The sequence below is a fragment of the Ricinus communis genome, chromosome 5 (genome assembly GCF_019578655.1).
Source record: "Ricinus communis isolate WT05 ecotype wild-type chromosome 5, ASM1957865v1, whole genome shotgun sequence".
Lineage (NCBI taxonomy): Eukaryota > Viridiplantae > Streptophyta > Magnoliopsida > Malpighiales > Euphorbiaceae > Ricinus > Ricinus communis.
This window is the reverse complement of record NC_063260.1, coordinates 8,028,578-8,044,741: the sequence shown is the minus strand read 5'-3', so window position 1 is coordinate 8,044,741 and position 16,164 is coordinate 8,028,578. Positions and strand designations below refer to the sequence as shown.

Sequence of the window (16,164 nt, the reverse complement as noted above, 5' to 3'; positions counted from 1 at the left end):
CATAATTAAAGTAATTTTTCCAGACATTATTAATAGGCATCTAAAATACCTCAACAATTTTAGAATTTCAAAATCATTGTCAATTTAGCGCTGCCTTTCCATTTATTTTCTTTCCCATATCATTAACCTTATTTGATTATGCCTGAATTAGAGAGGAAAGAGTTTTATTTGATTATGCCCATTGTACACACCTTCCATAATTATCCGTCATTTTATAAAAGGATAAATTCACTTGAATTTTATTGCAATTTTATTTATTTACCTAAATCATTAAAACAAAGGGCGACATATATACACTCTATCAAAACAAAATTGAAAAGAAAAAAAGATGTTTTCTTTCAATTTTGACGAAAAAAGATCACATCTATTTGATCCTCCATCGACCTTTTTATGCATGGAAATTTAGGAAAAGACTGCAAGGTGAATTTTAATGTAAAATTTATGTAATCATTAGTTAATATATTAATTATATTTTTTTATAAATCAATAATACAATTATATATTTTCTTAAATTAGAATTATCATTTAAATGAAAAATAATTCATTTATTGATATTATATAAAAGCTTTTTTTGAGATATGTAAATTTTTTGACCAAGCGTAGGAAATATGTAATCAGTAATTTATTATATTTTCCTTTATAATATATATAAATATAACTTATTTATTAATTAATAAGTTACTTTCTCAATCAAATACTTCTAATCTTAGAAAAATAAATAAATTTTGTTTGTATTATCAATTTATAAATATAACTGATACATTAATTTACTAAATAAATTTATTATTCTTGTCTTATACTACTAAAATTTTGAATATTAATTTGAATGTCTATATCCAATATAAAATTATAAGTTATAAATAACGGCCATTTTTACTAAATAGGATTTATATACCTTTTATGTTAAAAGTATTTTATTTTCTCTTGATAGTAGGGTTGAGAGAAAAGATTGAGTAAACAAAATGATCGAAAAACCGATTATAGCTGAAAAATTAATCAAACTAGTAATTTATCCGTGCGCTGCACAACTGTTATTATTATTTCCATTATAAATTAAGTTTATAAATAAAATTTGATCAATTATTTAATATTTAATATTAATTTATAATACTTTTAAAAATAATAGCAAACTAACTTTTTTTAAATTAATACTATCAATAAAATTGATATTACTATTTTTTTAAAATTAGAAATTATTTTATAATTAAGAATTATTTATTAATGAATATAATATTTAAGAATATTATTTTTTATAATTAGAATCATTATCTAATTAGGAAACTAATTTGTTACTGAATAATATTAAGATATAATTAATATGCTATCTTTTAAAATAATCATCTTTTAAAATAATCATTATCTAATTAGAAAACTAATTTATTAGTAATATGTTATTTTTTAATATTAAAATGAGTGTTTAATTAGGAATGTAACTTATTAATCAATAAGTTAATAGAAAAAACTACAAAATTACACATAAGCTTGAATCCTATGTGTCTAAAATAGTATACATGTCAAAATTAAAATTCTATATGTCAAAAGTTAAACGCACGTGTCAAAAAAATTTAGATTTCAGAAATTAATACATATATATATATATATATATATATATATAGATGTAGATTAGTCTCTTTGGTTTTATTTAGTTTTTAAATTGGTCTCTTTGGTTTTAATTTTAGTTTTTAGAAATTTGGTTAATAGATAGGTTTTTGATTTTTAATTTAAAATAATAACATTTAAATGGTCGATTATATTTTTACTATTAATTATTTTTATATGATTTCTTTATATAATTTTTAAATAATCTTTCAAAAATATATTTTAAATATTTATATTATATTTTTTTATAAAAGTAAAGATTTTTATAACTAACTTCTTGAAATTTTCATTGTTTAATAATATATTAGAGAACATAAATCTCTTTATTTTCTCTTATTAACCAGAAAATTATAGTTAAAGAAATACTTTTTTAATTAATCGAACTAATGGTTAACTTAGTATTTAGTTTAGTTTTAGTTAAAGAATTAAAAAACTAGAATCTCTAACTAACTGAACTGTGCTCATCCATAGCTAGTTGATTGCTATTTTCATATGAGAAATATTTACCTATATTAGGTATATACACCAAAACGTACAGAAAAATAAAACATATATATGAGTATTTTATATTTTGATATTAAATGATTAACACATACTTTATTATTTAAAACTAATAAGTATGTATAATATAAATGAAGATATTAGAAATAGAATATCATTTTCTGTTTAAGAATACTTTTTCTTGATAGCTATTTCTATATATAGTATGATATGACATAGATTTTGAAGGAAGTTAAGTTGTCCCAATTCTTCCAACAAAAAAATGGAAGTAAAATCAAATCAAAACCTAGAAAACAAACCAATATTAGCTGATGAAGATCTATATAACAAAAAGAAGAACAACCTGCCTAACTTCTTTTTGTCCATCAAGCTCAAACATGTAAAGCTTGGTTACCACTACCTAATCTCCAATGCCATTTATCTCTTGTTAATAGCACTCCTTGTCATGTTATTAGCTCAAATTTCAACATTCAGTGTTGAAGATCTAATTGAGCTATCAAATCATCTGATGTTCAATTTCCTAGCAGCAGTTACATGCTCAGCTTCTATGATCTTTATCATCACTCTCTATTATATGAGCAAGCCAAGGAAAGTCTACTTGGTTGATTTTTCTTGTTACAAGCCCGAACCATCTCATAAGGTTACTAGAGAGCAATTCTTGCAGCTGTCTGCAGCATGTGGATTCTTCACAGAAGAGAGTTTAGCCTTTCAAAGGAGAATCTTGGAGAAATCAGGTTATGGTCAAATGACATATGGACCTAAAGGCCTGATGAAGATTCCTCACGACTCGTCCATGGCCGAGTCAAGAAGTGAGTCAGAAATGGTGATGTTTGGAGCCATTGATGAGCTCTTATCAAAAACTGGAGTTAACCCTAGAGAGATTGGGATACTCATTGTGAACAGTAGTTTGTTCAATCCCAGTCCTTCTTTTTCCTCTTTAATTGTCAATCGGTACAAGCTCAAAGAAAACATTTCGAGCTATAATCTTGGTGGTATGGGCTGCAGTGCTGGACTCATTTCTATCGACCTAGCCAAACACCTTTTGCAGGTTCGTTAATCAAATGTCTTCTCTCTTTTGGTTTCTTTTTCTTTATTTTCTCCTTTTTTTTCTAACTGCAAATTGCATCATCAAGGCCCTGAGGGCATTGTCCTTTGGGTCCTTCTTATGGGTATAAGTTATAGCGCTACTTCACACTGATCATGCCCTTGTGGTCTATACATTATTTATTTAACATATGTCTATGCTATCATATATTATAATAGGTAAATCCCAACTGTTATGCTTTGGTGGTAAGCACAGAAAACACTACGCGCCACTGGTACATTGGCAAGGAACGATCCATGCTTATCACAAACTGCCTATTTCGTTTAGGAGCAGCTGCCATTCTCTTATCCAACCGATCATCCGATCGCCAACGTTCAAAGTATCAGCTCATCCATACCGTTCGGACCCATAAAGCTGCTGATGATAAATCTTATAACTGCGTAATGCAACAAGAAGATGAGAACCAATTTCTCGGCATCTCCCTATCAAAAGACCTCATGGCGGTTGCTGGTGGAGCCGTCAAGGCAAACATCACCACTCTCGGGCCATTAGTTCTTCCTGTCTCCGAACAACTACTGTTTTTCGCAACCTTAGTTGCGAAAAAGATCTTTAGAATGAAGATAAAGCCATACATTCCTGATTTCAAATTGGCATTTGAGCACATCTGCATTCATGCAGGAGGACGGGGTATTTTGGATGAGATAGAGAAACACCTCGAGCTCACTCCATGGTATATGGAGCCTTCAAGAATGACTCTTTACAGATTTGGTAACACTTCAAGTAGTTCTTTATGGTATGAATTGGCTTATACTGAAGCAAAAAGAGGAATCAAGAGAAGTGATAGGGTGTGGCAAATAGGATTCGGTTCAGGGTTCAAGTGCAACAGTGCAGTCTGGCATGCTTTGAGGACTATCAATCCTGAGAAAGAAAAGAACCCTTGGGTGGATGAAATTAATGAATTTCCTGTTCATATACCTAAATCCACACCCATAATTTATTGAGTACCTTTTCTTTTTTCCTTATTTTATCAAGGGTCGGCACTTATATGTATCTTTTCTTGAAGTTAATGCGTAGTTTGATTAGGGTTAACTTTTCCTAAGTATGTTATATATTTGAACATCTTTTGGGCAGAAAAACAAGTGTCTCTTTACCAATATTAGGCATGAATATGGAAAAAAAAGAAAAGAAAAACATGTAATGCTCAATTAATGCATAACATGTGAATTAATCTTTTCAAAACTAAACAGAGCACATGAGACAGGGACAATCACTAACAAAGGCGGGTTCATCAAGCAATTTCCAATTATATTTGAAGATTTATTTTTCCTATATGTGAGTCTCAACGTTCAAATAAGCACGAGCACGAGTATTTTACTTTTAATTAATGTGAAAATGAATTTTTATTCTAGTTACAAATAAAGGGAGGAGGATTAAATTTGATTTGAAAATTTATTCAAGTTGATATATAAAGTTAAATTTGAGAGTAAATACAATATGAATTTTTTTCAATTATAAAAACTTGCATATCTCTAGACAAATAATAGCAACAGAATTTCGAGTATATGCATATAAACATGTACGTCTATTGTTAAAGGATGATTAGTAATTTTTATCTACATCAAATATATATATGATAATAAATAAAAATAAAAAATATATAAATATTTTATATTTTAATATTAAATAATATAAATATTTAATTATTTAAAATTAATAAATAAGAATTATTTATTTATTAATTTAATATACGTGTGAAATTTTCACCTAGAGTTGGAGAATAATTTTGTAATACTCACAAGGTGTACTACAGTTTCAGCTTTTATATATATAGGCACAAACTTCAAATTAATCATGGGCGGAGCAGATGATGTTAAGAGTTCACTGGTAAAAGTGCCTATAGAGACATTGTAATTAATTTATCTGCTCACTGTCATTTAATAGCTTGCCAACCGCGCACATGAGGCCTTGAATATTGCCGGTTGTTCTTAGGGCTGCAAAGGAATTCAAATGAGTCCAAATATGTCAAACGAGTCTAAAATTTAAATTTGAAAGTTTAACTCAAACTGAAGTCTAATATATTATATTAAATTCAAATTTAATCGAGCTTAAACTTTATTAATAAATATGAATCTAAAGATTTTTTTTTTTTTTAAGAAAATGCTAATACAAATATATAAATTTTAATTTTAATAATTAATAAAACATACATATATTAAATAAATTCTAGTAAAAATAAAAATTATGGTTATTATTTTAATAATATTTAAAGTATTTAATCATGTAGATACCGTAACATAGTTTAATATCACACGACCAATAAAAAAAAGTCAGCTAAACTTGTCCAGTCCATATACCTTCTTAATCAATTTTTGGACATTTTTTATTTATTTATCCATAATTTATTAAAAAGGCCGATCGTAAATGTTATCAAGGAAGTTTGCCACATTGCCAGGTAAAAAGATGCTTATTATTCCAGTGATTATGAGAATCATAAAAAAGAATGAGAGCTTTAGGACTTAGTATGTTTGCATTTTTTTACCTCTTTTTATAGCGTATTATTAGCCATATACCAAATCATTTTTAATAAATAATAATTGCAATAATAAATATAAAAATAACTTAAAATTGAATATACTAACATACAAAAAGAAACACCTAATAAAAATTTTATATGTTTTCTAAATAAAGTATATGTAAACATCTAAATTTTATAATCTGATACAAGTGAATTTACTTAGGTGGGCAAGCGGCCTAAAATGATGAAGCTACCAGCCAAGAATGTAGCGCACTGACGTGGCTTCTTCAATTAGTTTTGGGCTGCAATTTATGGACTTGTTTTTCGTTATGAAAGTTGGGCCTTTATATCATTGTCTCTGGACCACATATTGGATTCGTGCGTCAATGTTTTAAGGGTTGTTTACACAAATCTCTTTTTATTACTTTTCTTCTTTACAATCTTTTTTTCAATTAACTATAGAATTAATTATATTATTTTATAATTTCTTTACTTGTTATTATTTTACTTTTTTATCTTATAGCATAAAAATTTACATAAATCACTTTTTAGTTGTAGTCATAATTTTGATCTTTTTTATTTTTAAGTATTTTTTACATCAACAAAAACAAATATAAAACAACCATAATCAAACATAAAACAAAGTAAATCTAAATACTAAAAAATAATTTTTCAAGAAAGAAACTAATTTCTAATATTTGGAATCTTTTTCAACATATAAATAACAGTTCAAAGAACTTAAAACTATTTTTTCAAGCAAAAAACTAATTTCTAATATTCTAAATTATCTTCAACAGGTAAATAATAGTTCAAGAAAAGAAATTAAAGACACTTCTTCATATATCTGAAATTCAACTAAACAACAACCAAATATCAATCAAACATCAATAAAATTATTTTATTACATAATGACTTATAAAAAGATTAAAAAGCGTAAAATTTAGCATAAAAATTTCATAACAAAACTATAAATATAGTCTAAAAATTAGAAGACTCCGTGTATATATATTAACAAAAATAATTTCTTACAAAACGTTTTAAAAAGTCGAACTTTTTATGAAAAACAAAATCAAAATTTTTTTTAAGAAAATCAAGATGACAATACTTCTTTTTTGTTTTATGCAATAAAAAGAACTACAATGAGAGATCAAAGAAAGAAATAAAGAAAAGAAAAGAGAGGTTGAGATGTACAAGAAAAATAATAATAATTCAAGAAAGAAATTAAAGATAATTATTCATAGATCTGAAAATCAAACAAATATAAACCAAAACATCAACTAAACATCAAAAAAATATTTAAAGTAACTAGTTATATAACACAAAAGTACTAAATTTTATTTTTCCTCATGTTTCTAGAACATATTTTTTGGATCAATTTCTCTTCTTTTTTTTCATTAAAAAAATACCGATCAAATTTGTCACTGTAATCTATTATTATTATTTTCAATTTTTATGTATATGTATTAAAAAAAAGATTACTTAAAGTTATTTTTGTGAAAATATATATATATTCAAGGTAGTTGGGTTCTTGTTGTTTATTGTAACATAAAATAAAAACCTTAAATTATAGAGATAATAGAGAAAACAATTGATATCGAGAAGAAAAATAAATAATAGTTTTAGAAAAATAACTGAAGACAACTATTCATAGATTTGAAAATCAACTAAATATCAACCATACCAATCATACCCTTTTTAATATCAACCGGACATCAATAAAATATTGGAATAATTATGCCACTTAACTTACACTAAATTTTATTTTGGTCATATAACTTTTTTTATTTCATTAAAGTCATTTAATTTTAAATTGGGTAACAAATTGGTTATTTGTCTAAAATCTGGTGATTTATTCATCGAAGAGAAAAATAAAATATCTAAATCTCCTAAATCTACAACATAGAATCTCTAATGCAATAAAATGAAATCCCTAATTCTAAAGCTTTGAACGAAGCATTGAATCCCAATTTTTAAAAATCAATTTCAATGGCCTAGCGTCGTAGACAACTAGGAAAAAATGCTCTTATATACTGTAAGTTTTATATATTTGTTATTTTGTAATTAGCATTTATATTTAATTAATTTGGTGGTTAGACACTTATTTAATATTGAAATTTTTGCACCAAATAGAAACTAATCGTACGTCTTCAAATAAATATGTGGACTGTAAGAAACATAAAGGAAATGACAGCTTAAATAAAAAAAATGCAAAAATATTTCTAGTTTAGTGGTTAGACACTCTTCTATTTTTTATTTTTCACTTGTTTTCTTTTTTATTTATTGTTATTGTTATTTTATGTTTTTATTTTAAAAATAATATATTGATAAAAATAAAAAAAAGTAATTAATATTGAATAATTAAGTTGAAAAAAGAAAATTTTGTTGTAATAATAGATAAAAGAAAAGAATAGAAGATGATAAGACAATGAAAATAAAACTACATCCAAGATTTATTATCAAAGTTTAGAGGATTTCTGAAGCCTAAAATTGTATTTGATTTGGATTAAGTTAATAGTTTGGTTAAATGGTTTAGTGACTAGGATAATGACTTGTCAATTTTTTAAAATATGTATTAATCTAAGAATGAATGTTTTATACATATATCATTATTCTAGCGATTAGATGACTGCAATGAAAAAAAAAAAAAGACCAAATTGAAAGTTAAGTGTCCATTGATATAATTATCTCATAAAATATCATTTAACTAATATATATATCTAAATTTTTTTATTTAATTTAATAATAATTCTTTAAGGATATTTTAATAATTTAATAATTATTTGAATATTAGTCTCATAGCATCTTCACTTAAAAAAAAATCAAAAATAGAAAATGTGATTTATGAACCTTATTTTAGGGACTGAAAGTGAGAAGAAAGGCAAGATAGAAAGCAAAAGTTTCTCGTGAAATTAAAAAAAAAAATATGTAAATTAACAAATTTTAAAGTTTCTTCATAAGTTGTGTCCCTTGTTTGCAGGGCCTGCACTTAGACCACTGTACAATAAAATCCCTTTTTTTTTTTTTCCTTCTCTTCTCCTTTGCCCATACAAAGCCATTTAACTTTCTTTGCTCATGTCTCTCTGTAGCTATCTGGTCCTATATATTATGCTTTTATTTTTCCCTCCCTAATTTGAAACAGTTCAATTTCTTTTTCTATTTTACTCTCCAGTCAAGTAAAATGCACTTCAGGAAAGTTGGTCATTGCATAAGCTAGTTCTCATGCTTTTTCTTTCATTGTTGATCTAAGGAGAGAAAAAAGAAAAGAATATCATTGTTAATCAAATAGACAACTAGTAATCAGGAAAGTAAGAGAAAAAGAGATAACACCCATTTGGTGTTTTCTTTTCAAGCAAAAGAAAAGTTTAAAACATCATTTTCCATCAACATCATCTTCACATCATAGAAAATCACTTAGTAAATCCATCAAAAAATCACAAAATAATTCTTAACTAAATAAATCAAATCTAAAAAAAAAAACAGAATTAAAAAAGATCCACTCTCAGCACCATCTTGCAACTCTAATCAGCAGCTCCGCCTTACAACCCTGGCCAGCAACGCCGCTTTTTCCAACCAGTCCCACCACCTTCGCCTTTGATGCAACACACTAGCCATTCCAGTCACCTTCATTGCCTCTGCCTTACTTTATTTGTTATAAAGTGATGAACTATCCATGATGTGATGTGTGTATAAAATCGTTGGGTGGTGATGAAGATTTATGGGTATTTAGTTGAGATTTTCAAGTGTGTGTGGTGGTGTATAAAGAAGAGCGTAAAAATGTAAGTGAAACGAGTAAAAATGTAAGGAATTAAAATCAGAGGTATTTTTGTAATTATTTTTTAAAAAAATATATAGGGTGTAATTTTCTCAAGTTTTAATGTGTATTTTTTAAATAATTTATATTTATTAAATTTATACTAAATATTTATTAACTTATATTCATAAAAAATATGTATTAAATGTTTATTGTTTAAACGTTAAATGTTAAATATTTATTAATTTTACTTTATTAAAAAGATATTTGTAGTATAACTTTAGTTTGACTTTTTTTTTTACTAACTGCAGGACAATTTATATTATGTTTATGTTATATGTGCCTGTTTGAATTAATTAATGAATATGATGTTTTTTCATTAATGATGAATATCCATTAATAAACTAACAAATATTATATTTATGAATAATGAATGTTTATATCAATTATAAAAATATTTTAATATATATCACAAAAACAACGAATCTTATTTTTTTAAAATATTAACATCATTTTCATCTGAAAATAATATTTTATAATAATATGACGAGTATATATAAGTTATAACTATTAAATTAACAAGAAAAATTAATAAACATATATATCATAAATAAATATTCTTTACTAAAACAATCAACATTTGAAATTAATAGAATAAAAAATGAAAACCATTACAATAACCAATTCTATGAATAATGAATATTAATGTCCATCATAAAAATGTAATACTTTTGATTATGAAATTACCAGTTACTTGTTGATGAAATTCTTAATTTATCAAAAAAATGAATTTTATACACTAATAATGTAATTTTTTTAGTATATGAAGACTTCCTAAAAATTATATTATAAAAGTTTTAATAAATAATTTATTTTATTATTTATCAAATATATTAATTTTTAATTTCTCTAGAGTACGACTAATTAAAAAAATTACCAATTATGTTAATTTTTAAATTTTAATACCTATATATATATATATATATATATATATATATATATATATATATATATATATATATATATATATATATATATATATTAGGTAAACCAGTTAAAAAATTTTCTTTCCAGAAAGATTGTTTTGAGTCTTTTCTGAGCATTACTCTAGTCAGGAAAGTAACTTTATAGGCTTGGAAATTGCTAAGTTTTTTATAGGTCAGATTGTTGAGAAGTTCAACATTCTTATCTTTAAGATGAGATGGATCTCCTATGAAATGAAGGGAAATCGTAAGGATTAGAGCTGACACAACATCCTCAATTGGATTTCCTAATTCATCTAGGGGGTTCCTTTTATTGTAGTTCGAATAGTTCCACCATTGTTTAAACCAATATGGGATTTTTGATGTTTGAATTGTGCTTGTGTCGAAATAGAAAAACCAAGAATGACTTTATATTTTATTTTGACATAAAATTTTTTTGACATGTGTTATTATATTTTAATACGTATACTTACTTTTGATATATAGAATTCAAGTTTATGTATAAATTTTTTTAAGAAAAATATAAAAATATTTTATATATTTTTATTATTAAAAATATTAAAAATAATTATAAAATATTAAAATTCTATTTTATTTGATACATAAGCTCATTTATTATTATTATTTATAATTAAAATAATTACGACAGTCGCACAACATGTGAATAAATAATAAATTTTTATAAAATATTTAAAACATTTACTCAATATATAATTTTTTATATAATACTAATTTTATAATTGATTTTTCTATAATTTAAAAAAGAGACCTAAAGAGTGGTGACAAAAGTATCCACACATATGGTATGATAACTTGAACCATAAAGCAAAGAGTTAGTTTCCAAAAAACTAGTAGCATGGATTTTATTTATAACTAATTATTTTTCGGTGCGTTGCATAATTGTTATTATTATTTTAATTATAAAATCAAATAGATAGACACAGTTTAATAAATTTTTAATATTTAATATTAATTTATAAAATTTTAAAAAATAATAGCAAACTAATTATTTTTAAATATCTTTAATTTTAAGATTCTAATATTTTATTAATGCAATAATATAAAAATTAATCTAAAAAGTACTTATTTATTAATTTTTTTAATATATTAGTATAATTGATATTACTATTTTTTAGGTTTAAAATTTATTATATTATTAAAAAATTAATTTTTTATTGAATATATTAAAAATATAATTTAATATGTTATTTTTTAGAATTAAAATTATCTATCTAATTACAAAACTAATTTATTAATTATTATAATATTAAAATATAATTAATATGCTATTTTTTAGTATAGAATTAGTATCATTATTTGATTAGAAAATTATTTATTAGTTAATATTATATTAAAATATAATTAATATACTATTTTTTAGAATTAGAGTCGATGTTTAATTAGGAACGTAATCTATGAATCAATAAATTGATAGAAAAAATTATAAAAATTACAAAAAACTTGAATATCATGTATTAAAAGTAAATATGCATGTCAAAATAAAAATTAAGCATATATATCAAAATAAATTTAGGTATCGAACTTAATATATATATATATATATATATATATATATATATATATATATATAAAGAAAAGCAAAAGATTCTTTTTCAAAGCATGACCGACAACTTTCTCAAAAGGCGTAAAACATCTTACTTCATTATCATAAGACTACAAGAACAAGTAGAGCCCTCTTTATTCCACTAAGAAGAGTATCCAAAGCTTGAAGGAGAGCATCCAAAACTTGAAGACCTCTATAAATAGAGGAGTTCCCTTTAGAAGAAGGCAGACTGAAAAATACGAGGAAGAACCTCTTGTATTCTTCAAGTCACACAAAGAAAAAATATAGTGAGAAAAGAGAGAGTATAGTGTGAGAGTGATAGTGAGAAGAAACACTTTCCTCTTATATTCAATTTCTCCTCTTGTAAGTTATATTTCATTTTAAAGCTTTCATTTCTAAAGCTTTCAAAGTTTGTATATTTGTTTAAAAGTTTATGTTCAAAGTTTGTGATTATCAATAAAGTTTATCTTCTTTATCTACCATTTTTAAGATTTAACAAGCGTATGCTCTGTGCTTGCCTCGTCTGAGGATCCTGCACACCAGAAACTTGTTTATCTTCTTTATCTACCATTTTAAAGATTTAACAAGCATATGCTCTGTGCTTGCCTCGTTTGAGGATCCTGCACACCAGAAACTTGTTGATCTGTTTCTGTTCTTTTTTCTATCTTGGTATCAGAGCCAATTGGGTTCCGGAAAAGAAGCATCATCTGCATAAAAAAGATTTTAAACTCATTTTAATCTGCATCATATTACTGCTAAACAAACACTGTTCATTTATGCATGAGTAAGTCCCGTGTCAGTGGCTTGGTTCATGTTTGTTTAGAAAGTTATTTTGGTTTATTTTAAAATGAATTTAGAACTATTTTTCTGTAGATCTTCTTCCTTTTCAAACTCTTCTACCTCTGAATCTTCAAGGTATAAAGGTTTAGTAAATAGTGAAGAAATCACTATTGAAGATTTTACAAAGCATATTGATGATTGGGAAATACTCAAAGTTCAAAAGAAACAAATTTATGAGTATTCAAAGTTTCCTCTGTTCAAAACTGATTTTACAATCAAAACTGAAGAAAGGGATATTCAGATTTCAAAGCCTTTTGAAAAAATTTATCTTTTAAATCCAAAGACCCTCCAGAAGCATAAAGAAAAAGATTATAAGTATATCCATATAGGCCTTGTCCAGGTAGGAATAAAGCCCCTTACCAGAGAAGGTTTAGATACTTCCATCTTAGCAGTCCTTAGAGATGCTAGGTTTACAAATTTTGATGATTCTTTATTAGGTACTGTTGAGTCGAGCCTCAATAAAGGACCAATTTCTTTCGATTGTTTTCCAAACATTACAATTTCATTAAATGATAAAAATATTTTAAAGAGCATTGTTCTTTAAATAAAGACACATAACTACAAAATGCTTGAAGGATCTATTCCAATAGCATTGATTTTCAAAATACATTACAAAGCTATGATTTCTGCTTTTGGTTCAAAACACAAGCTCTATTCACCAAAAGGAGAAACCTTATTCCTACAAACAGATCTCTCCAAATCCAACGCAACAATTCTAAAAACCATCCAATGGAAAGACATCACTCTTCCAAAAGAATGGATTCTTGAAGGTGCAACCCAACCTGAATCCCCAAAGTAAACAGAACCAAATACAAATCTAAAAAATATAACCCAATTCCCAGATGGAAAAGTAAAGCTTACTTTCAACAGGAAATCAACCTCTTCTAGATTTTCTGATGATGATTCTTCAACATCGACTAGAGATATTGGAAGGGTATCAAAAATACCTTCTATTATTTATGCTCCTTACAAAGAACCAACTCCATCTCAAACACAACCCAGATTTTCAACATCTGATATACCAAGCTCAAACAATATACTACAGAATGTTGATTACCAAAGCAATATCCCCGTGAACCAAAGAAAGAAGATGAGGATATAGAGATCGTCTCTACCCCCTCTTCACCATCACCATCTGCAATAACACAAAATCTAGAGGTAGAAATCAACATGATTTCAAAATATTTTCAAATTGATAAAAAGCTTTTTACAGGTTAGATTGCTAAGGAGTTCAACATTCTTATCTTTCAGAAGAGAAGGGTCTCCTATGAAGTGGAGGGAAATCGTTAGGATTAGAGTTGACACAGCATCCTCAATTGGATTTCCTAGTTCATCTAAGATGGGGGTCCCTTCTATTGTGGTTTGGATGGCACCTAGGATTTGGAGCTGTTGTGCTTGTGTGAGATGGTAATCCCACCATCCTTTAAGCTGGCCTGAAAATCCAGCTATAAGGAGCTCGGCAATGGCTCTATCAGAGGTACCGTTTTGGGTTTTGTAAGCATTGGCTGCCATGGTCATCTGTTGTAAGAGACCAAGAATATTGTATTCTGACATTCCATCTATATTCCATTCATAAATGGAGGAGGCATTGAATCTAGATTGGGTTAGGATATTGTTCCTATTTTCTATTCCTAGATCTGGAGCAGTATTCCTAGGAGTATGCCAGGTTAATCTAGGGGCTTGCCATCCCAATCTGTTGATGTTGGATGGTTTTTCAGTGACACTTTCAAGCTCTGAATCATTGGATTCATCGCTTTGGGCTTGATCTATTGTACTGATATTCCTGCTGCTTTGAGGAGTATCTGGCACTAGGTTTTTAGAGGACTCAGAAGTTGCTAATTTGCTAAGCTGTTCTCTGACTGCTCTAGCAAACTCAGTTTGCTTTTGAAATTGATCTTGGCTAGGCTTTGAGATTTGGTAGGGTTTAAAGACTGTAAATTTTTGAGCTTTTCCGATTGACTTGTCTCTTTTGGATGTTCAGTGTTGGGGATTGGAGAGGTGAAGACTATAGGAGGTTTTTGGATCTGGCTTTCCATCCTAACAAGCTGCTTGCATATTATGTTAAGATAGGTATTCGAGAAATTATTTTGCTGAACAATATTCTTGACATTCTTCTCAAGATCTTCTCCTATCAATTTGTAAGGTGTAGCCTCTATCTCATTCTCTCCATAAGGAATGGTTATCTTCCTAAGGGGAGGATGTTCAGACTGGATGGTTTGGTTTTCTCCGACCTTCCACTCTGGAGCCTTGTTTTTTACCGTGACAAGACTAAGGATAAAAAGATCAACAAGTTTTTAGTGTGTAGGATCCTCAGACGAGGCAAGCACAGAGCATACGCTTGTTAAATCTTAAAAATGGTAAAGATAGAAAAAAGAACAGAAACAGATCAATAAGTTTCTGGTGTGCAGGATCCTCAGACGAGGCAAGCACAGAGCATACGCTTGTTAACTCTTAAAAATGGTAGATTAAGAAGATAAACTTTATTGATAATCACAAACTTTGAACATAAACTTTTAAACAAATATACAAACTTTGAAAGTTTTAGAAATGAAAGCTTTAAAATGAAATATAACTTACAAGAGGAGAAATTGAATATAAGAGGAAAGTGTTTCTTTTCACTATCACTCTCACACTATACTCTCTCTTTTCTCACTATATTTCTTCTTTGTGTGACTTGAAGAATACAAGAGGTTCTTCCTCGTATTTTTCAGTCTACCTTCTTCTAAGGGGAACTCCTCTATTTATAGAGGTCTTCAAGCTTTGGATGCTCTCCTTCAAGCTTTGGATACTCTTCTTAGTGGAATAAAGAGGGTTCCACTTGTTCTTGTAGTCTTGTGATAATGAAGTAAGATGCTTTACGCCTTTTGAGAAAGTTGTCGGCCATGCTTTGAAAAAGAATCTTTTGCTTTTCTTTTTGTCTTCTTTCTTTTTTCTTTTCTTTCTTTTTCTTTATATGACTCCTTTTTTTTTTATTGGGCCTCTTTGGCCTATTACAAAATATTTTGGGCTGCCATTTCTGGTTTTCAACCCACGGACTTTACAGAAGTGTCATTTAATGGGCTTGAAAATCCCAAAACAGTCATCTTCATTTGAGTCACCATCTAGGTCTATTGCTGCCGAGCTGGTGCTAGAAGAGGAAAATGAAGCTTTTAATTTTCCTTTGAAAGAAGTGGTTTCCGACAATTGTTTGATCAACTGTAAGAAATCCTCTTCTGTCTGAGCTGCTGCTAGCTTTGAAATTATGAAGGACTTCTGTGCCAAGAAAGTGGTTTGTTCTTTCGGAGGTGGCAACAAGCTATTTTTTGAAAGGAAATCTTGTACAAACTTTAGTGATAATTTATCTTGGTGGTTAAATTTATCCCACCA

The 16,164-nt window shown here is 27.1% G+C and overlaps 1 protein-coding gene across 1 annotated transcript; it reads left to right on the top strand.

The window, feature by feature from the left end:
- Window positions 1-2,310: 2,310 nt before the first annotated feature.
- LOC8283500 (3-ketoacyl-CoA synthase 11) lies at window positions 2,311-4,299 on the top strand. Its single transcript, XM_002536078.4, has 2 exons — window positions 2,311-3,148; window positions 3,364-4,299. The coding sequence occupies exons 1-2, from the start codon at window positions 2,363-2,365 to the stop codon at window positions 4,144-4,146; spliced, it is 1,569 nt and encodes a 522-aa protein (XP_002536124.3). The 5' UTR covers window positions 2,311-2,362; the 3' UTR covers window positions 4,147-4,299.
- The last annotated feature ends 11,865 nt before the right edge of the window (window positions 4,300-16,164 follow it).

What these genes read in the sequence shown, in the direction of transcription:
- LOC8283500 (XM_002536078.4), top strand. Translation starts at nt 2,363, where the DNA reads ATGGAAGTAAAATCAAATCAAAACCTAGAAAACAAACCAATATTAGCT. An exon ending in TAGCCAAACACCTTTTGCAG is followed by an intron (nt 3,149 to 3,363) that starts GTTCGTTAATCA and finishes ATATTATAATAG; the next exon opens with GTAAATCCCAACTGTTATGC.